Genomic DNA, 6,980 nt, shown 5'->3' with positions numbered 1-6,980 from the left:
TGGGAACCGTCACAGGTGTTCATTCTCAATTTATGTTTCATTCTTCGTTCGCCGAGGAGCCCGGCACACCAACACTAGTGCAGCGCACTTGGTGTACGCAATTTTACTATCACTCACGCATGGTGGGGTTGTTTACGAGAGTTGCACGGTGGGTTGACGGTGGGGTGGTTTTTGGTCAAAATTTGTTGTTATGTTTCTATTGTTGTTTTATATGCTTATTTTGTAAGAATATTGTTTCCAATTTAACTATCTGTAAATGTTTTATTATCTAATTTTAATGAATTTAAAGATATCTTGGTAAAAGTAAACCTTTTCACTTGATTTCCACTTTGTTTTACCTATTTTGACCACGTATCATAAAGCATAATCCAGACTGTTGATCACCGCCTGCTACGTGTATTTGTTGTGATGTTGAGAGAGCATGGTGAGAGCAGCTGAGAGCCAACATTCTCTCCCTTCTCATTAACCCCCGGTTTGGGTGTGTTTGTGTTCGGTTTGTTGGCTCAGCCAAAGGAATCATAAACCGCTCCGTTCAAACGTTATCGTGAATGCATTGAGTGTGGTCGCGCGTACGGATTTTTGCGGGTGTCTCTCTCACAAAACCTACCAACTACCGACGAGGAGTACAACACAAAAAAAAAACTGTTTTCTTCTCAATGAAGTGAAAAATACAAGCGAAAGCAATTTTGAGACAAAAATAAATTACGGTTTGGTGAGAGGATATTTAAATTATGTGGATTAAACCATAAGTGAAAAGTGGTCACCTTAATTCCGAAAAAGAAACATTAGTGTCGACGTTGATCCCCCGGCGGTGGTTTAAGGGAAGGATACAAACCATCTTCCCAAGAGTGAGGTTATGTTGCAGTGTTTTTTTGCTGTTTATTTTTTTTCCTGTTACTTTTGACACTTGAACGCTGCTGCTGCGCGTTGTGTGACAGTTCACCGTGGTACGTAGATGTTTATTTGCTGGCTACCGCCGTGCGATAGCGAATATTTTCCTGTGAATGTGTGTTCCTGTTTGTGTGTGTGTGTGTTTGTGTTAGGGTGGAATGCGTTTGTGTGAGGGTAACCGACCGACTTGTCTATGCCGCCGGAGGGGGAGTGGTGCCAGATGTTTCCTGAAGTGCGTCCCTAACAATTTTTCGTTGATGTTTGTTTTGATGTTTGAACAAGAGGCACCTTTCAATTTCCGTAATATCGTTTTAACAACTGACATTTTGAGATTAAAGCTAAGCTGATGTTAGTTGTAAAGTTTCCTATCAAATATAAACATAAATCGATTTGATTAAATTATTCAAATTGGCCTCATATTGCACAAAAATGTGTAGACTTGTTCTAACCTTATTACATTAGATTTTTTTTCTAATTTTGAATAAACAGCTAAATTACTGCAGTGTATATTTTATTTTAAAACATTCTGAACAAAATTATTAAGCATTTTTTTCGGATTTTCTTCAAAATATTCTTAAAATCATCAACCTTTCAGAAAATTATGTCAACAGAGTGCAGTTGCTTGTAAACTGCTTAGTTTAGAATAATTTTTCATTCTAGTGATCTTAGTTGAGGTTAGGATAAGGGAAAGTTTCATTTGTATTTAATGTGTTAGTATAAGAAAAACCTATCTTGTATCATTGGAGTTTAGAAACCTGTTGATGTGTTAAGATGAGGTGTTTTTTTTTACCTTTTTGAGAATGTTTCTTGCTACAGCTCATCATTGCCCATCATAATAAAGAATGAAATGAAAATCTTTTGTCAACATGCTGGGCAGTTTTTGACTGTAAATATGTGTTATAAATGAATTTTAATTTGTATGTATCAATTTATAACACAAATCGATGCCCGTGTGCTCACTTGTGCAATCTAGATAGGAATCCCAGCAAGCTAGGTACAAAAGATCACACTGGCATCGATATACCGAAATTAACTCTTAGGATTTTTTTGCATAGAAAACTCTGTTGCATCTATGACACTTAATCAAATATTTTTCTTGCTTTAGAACATATTTCTATGGAACGGTTTTTTTTAATTTAAAAAAATGTACATTGGAAATGCTATATTATTATCAAGAAAAAAAAAACTGTTATAGCGATCAAGTACCTCCACAAATTTTGATAAAAAACTTTTGCTTAAAATAAGTTATAAAACATCATTCAACGATTTATCATGATCATGGACAGTAAAATTCCAAGAGATTGAACCCAAGTATATTTTTTAAATTCTTCGGTATTTTTTTTGTAAAGAGCTAATAAAATAAGACAGTAAAATAGATGTTAAAAAAACTGACTTTTAAGGTAAATTTGTGATTCAATACTCAAAATCGAATGAAAGTCTTATTTGTGGTCCATTTGAATGCCAATATTTGAAAAAGGTCTTTATTTATCTTTTTTAAAATCGAGCTTTTCTTGGTTGGGTGTGTCCTTCCGAAATTTGATTTACACTAAATAAATGTTAAGTGTTAACTACAGATGCATAAACTTAAACAGCTAATATGCCATTCAAAAATTAGTGGTTTTAACGAAAAATGTATGATAGTTAACATCATTTATGGGGATGAGGACTGCTTGACATCATAAATGTGTGTTTTCAGCAAATGCCAATTAAATTTATTGCTTTTTCAACTTTTCTTCCAAAATGGCGGTCAATCACAATCAATAAAACCACGCGTTTATCGCCAATGCTATTTGGCCGCATTAAAAACTTTTTTAGGAGCTTATGGTTTTAAATGTGCTTTTTGCATGCCTAAAGGCAATTGACAGCTACAACACCCTTGGTTTTAAAGAAGCATGAGATAAAACCATTAAGCATGACATTGCTATCGGGTTTTCAAGACTCTCTTAAAACTTTCATAGAACCTTATTGAAAGCCATTTGGCTTTTATTGTCAACACGTTTTCTGTCCGAGGCATAAAACCTTTTTAGAACCTATAAATCAACTCATGCTTTTTAGTTGCTGTGAAAGCCAACATAAAACTTACAAGCAATCAAGATGCTACCATAAAACCTTAATAAAACTAGGTGGTGGCTAGTTGGTTTAAAAATGTTACTTGGAAAAACACAGTAACTTACTAAGTTATATTTGTTGTAGACGATAAATAGGACGATAGCAAGCAATTTGTCGAGTTCAGAAATTGATTTAAGTTGAAAAAAGATGTACAAAAACTGGAGTCCCGTTTCTTAACTTAACTTAAAATTTATCAGCACTTATTTAAAAAGCATCAGCTGTGTTGCATTCTAAAATCGTAAAACTGTTGCTAAAATACGTATTTACTTGCAATACATTTTTTTGTTTCGAAATTCAATTATTTGCCTGTGTTTCTAACATTTTTTAACTGAGTACCACTCCTAGAAGTACTTTTACATAAATGTAAATGAATTATTTCTCAACCATTGATTGTTTCAAACAGTATTGAACAAAAATTATAATTTTCTAGTTATTAAAAGTTAGTTGTTTCCATATTTTTCATTTATATATATGTGTAAAATTTCAAAAGCTTAAAAATTTTGGAAACAATCGATAGCATTTTTTTTTGTTTTATAAATTATTTACACAAAACAAGAATTAAAAAAAATTGTTTTGTTTTCGCAGATACCAAAATTTCAAGGATTAGAAAAACAATAATTAAGAGTATATTCTACAAAACGAAGAAGCTTAATCATTCTTTAGGTATTCGAGCGTTAGAATGATATTGTCTCCAAATTAAGACGAGAACGACTCTTTGTAGAGTGGAGTAACAAAGTACCATGCGTCTCCATGTTTCCATTTTACATTTCAATGGAGACGCATTGTACTCTAAACAGAGAGGCGAATCCAACAATCGAAGAGTTTATTTTCGTCCTGAATAATAATTTTGAGCAGTTTAAAGAGTGTATTTCAACAAAATTCAAATTTAGCTTTAGTTGATCTAGTCAAATTCTAAGGTAACTTGACCAAATCTTAAATCTTGACGAAAATTAATCATCCGGTTGCTTGATTTTTGGTTTTGGCCAGTCTTTTTGAAAAACTTTAAAAGTTTCATAAGAAGTTTACCCTAGTATCAATATAAAAAAAAATAAAATAAGTTGTCTATTTAGTGAATTTGGACACAATTTTTCTGAACAACCTGTCGCAATCTTTCGAAAACCTGGCACCCCTGTTCTCCGTCGTCGTCTTTCTACCGTCGGTCGTCCCACACACATAGCCGTCGTCAATCGGCCCGAGAATGAATTTCCTTCATTCAGCAGTAAAAAGGCCCCCCCAATCGGTGTTCCATGTATATATTTTTCGACTCCCCTCTCACGTTTCTCTTCTTTCCAGACCTTTGCCACCGAGCTTTTTTGACAAACAACTTCGGCCGAAGGGACCAGAGCATCGATTTTCATTGTCGTCGTTCTCTGCGCAACAGAACTGGCTGCCTCGGCTGCTGGTGCCGCCGCTGGACCATTCCATCTCCGTCCAGGACAGATATTTGTTCCTTATTTTTCGGGGTTTTTTTTTGCGTTTTTATTTGCGGAAAGAAAATTGTGCTCAAGATTGGTGAATTGGGTTTTGTGAATGAAGTTGGGAAGCTGAGCCGGACTTGTTCTGTAGTGTTGAGTGAGGATGGTGTCGCAGCAGTGGTCCGAAAATTCGGCTGCTGCAGGCCAGAGGCCATGATCCGAGCCTAGTGGGTGAGTGACGGTGAGGGACGGTTCCCCCGGGGGAAAGTATCACAGTGAAGTGCGCGAGGAAAAATGAACCGAATGTCTCAAACGGTGATGAAGATGATGGCTCGAGAAATGGTGTGATGCTGGAGAAATTCCAATGAAATAGTTTCACACCGCGCCAGGCAGGCAGGCAGTGCGAGCTTTCAGTCCCCACACACAGAGATTCCCACGGATTTGCCACAGGCCAGAGTGAGACAGTGCAGTGAGTGAGTGAGTGAAAGAAGAGTGTAAAGGCAGACCTCGGTCGCAAAGTCACAAGGAGTGTGCTCCGAGAGGAGGTAGTGGCCTTGATTTGCCCCACCTGGCCCCTCTCTCCCCCACCCCACTCGCAACAAAATTCAGGATCACCACCAACAAGAAGAAAAAAACTAGTTCAGACACAAACCAGCATGCCACATCAGTACGGAATACCGGGCTACGGCCAGACGCCGCCGAGTCCGCCCACGCATCCCCACGGTGGGGCCCTCATTCCGCGACTCTCGGCCGCGGTCTCCGCCAGCCAGCAGCAACAGCAGCAGCAGCAGTCACCGTCCGCGATGCTGGGCCCCAACTCCGTAACGCCGATCTACCGGGGGCCGATCGAGGAGCGACGGTTGACGCGCGAGGCCATGGAGAAGTACCTGCGGGATCGCAACAACATGATCATCGTGATACTGCACGCGAAGGTAATTATTTATTCATCTTTCAATCATCATCAGCGAGCGAGCAGGTAGAGGGGTGAAATGTGTCTTCCTGTGTTGAACTCTAGAGCTAGACACAATAGAGAGACGCGTGGAGGAAGGGCTATCATTTGCGCATTTACCTGTGGGTTGTGGTAATGTGGACCAAGAAAAAGTTGGAAGATTTATTTTTAATGATTTTTGGAGGGACTTTCGCGTGGCATCTTGCGTGATGGTCTCAAAAGTTTGTAGACAGTAATGAATTTTGAATTAAGGAAATGGAGAAATTATTATAACACTACTTAGAAGTTCCAGCTAGCCAAAACAATTATTAAAGAATTTGAATCGTATTTGATATGTAAAATTTATTTAGCCGAGCTTCCGTGGCCGTGAGGTTACGGGTTTCGCCTTGTAAGCGGAAGGTGATGGGTTCGATTCCTGTCTGGCTCGGCAAAGTCAGATCCCTTAAAAGAGTAAATATGCTCACTGGGAATACTGACCGGTAGGGGATGGGTTTCGACTAGCGGCGTGCTGGGTTTCCAATCCAGAGGTCGTGAGTTCGATTCTCGTACCGGGATGATGAAGTTTTTATATAAAAAAAAATATTTGGTTCAATTTCTTACTCTACAAATTTTAAAATTTCAATAGAAATAGACGTGCAATCAGCTAAATACAATTTAAAAGCTTTTTCCTGCATAATCATTTTTAACAGGATTGAACTAATTTTAAAACATTTTGAACATTTTTAAAACTTTGGTAACAGCTCCGCAATTATATTTTTACAAAAAAAATCAAAATTTAGATTTTTTAGGTTATGGCAATGTTATGCCATTTTTTGTGTTCTTGCAATGCAATATTTTTTCTTGAAACACAAAGTTCATTTACAGGTGCAACGATATCTCGTGATAAGGTGAACCAAATTGGCTAATATTTGAAGTGAAGACTCTCAAGATACATTTCGTGTGCATAGTGCATCCAAATTTTGTAAAAAAAGTATTGTTTTTTCTAATAAAGCTAATAATTAAGTTTTTTTATAAGAACAAATCATAAAGTTTCTTCGAGGATTTTTTCAAACTTTTCTAAAATCAGCCTTCTTTTTGTATACGGAACCCACTTGACGTAACTTCACTCTAAATTTGAGCCAATTTGGTAAACGCAGTGATGAGATATCGCAATACCCATTCCTGACATTTTCAAATAGTCGTATCTAAGTGTTATTTTACCAATTGCCAAATTTTGAATAGTAGGCAGTTCAAAATATACAAAAAAAAAGCTTAAAAAATATTTGGTAGACCGATTCACATATACGTAAACCCTTAATAAAAGTTGAAAACACTTAAAATTTATTGGTTTAGACTCATCCTGGCAACACAATTGGTTCTTCTATAATTTTGAATTCTTTAACGGTGCACATCAACCAGAGCTTTTGTTACAGACATTTTAGAATCTTCAAAACTACGGGAACTATCTATATATTTTTTTATTCATCCCCTAAGCTACTTTTTTCATAAAGATTTACAACACAATTTGTCAACTTTTATAATCAAATTATTTCATTCACTTTGATCTTAGCCTTTAGGCCGAGAAGCGATCAAATTATTTCATTATTGGGTCCGTAAGTTCAACAATTTTAGAATAA

At 36.8% G+C, this 6,980-nt stretch overlaps 1 protein-coding gene across 1 annotated transcript in view; it reads left to right on the top strand.

Annotated features, from left to right (window-relative positions):
- The first annotated feature begins 525 nt into the window (after nucleotides 1-525).
- The window catches only part of LOC6035782 (suppressor of hairless protein), a 31,831-nt gene continuing 25,376 nt past the window's right edge, over nucleotides 526-6,980 (top strand). Inside the window, exons 1-2 of the mRNA XM_038253747.1 lie at nucleotides 526-947; nucleotides 4,294-5,347. Coding sequence (XP_038109675.1) covers nucleotides 5,072-5,347 — 276 coding nt within the window. The 5' untranslated portion in view covers nucleotides 526-947; nucleotides 4,294-5,071. The remainder of the gene's footprint in view (nucleotides 948-4,293; nucleotides 5,348-6,980) is intronic.

This window comes from Culex quinquefasciatus, chromosome 2, assembly GCF_015732765.1.
Source record: "Culex quinquefasciatus strain JHB chromosome 2, VPISU_Cqui_1.0_pri_paternal, whole genome shotgun sequence".
Taxonomy (NCBI): domain Eukaryota; kingdom Metazoa; phylum Arthropoda; class Insecta; order Diptera; family Culicidae; genus Culex; species Culex quinquefasciatus.
This window is presented reverse-complemented; position numbering and strand designations above follow the sequence as displayed.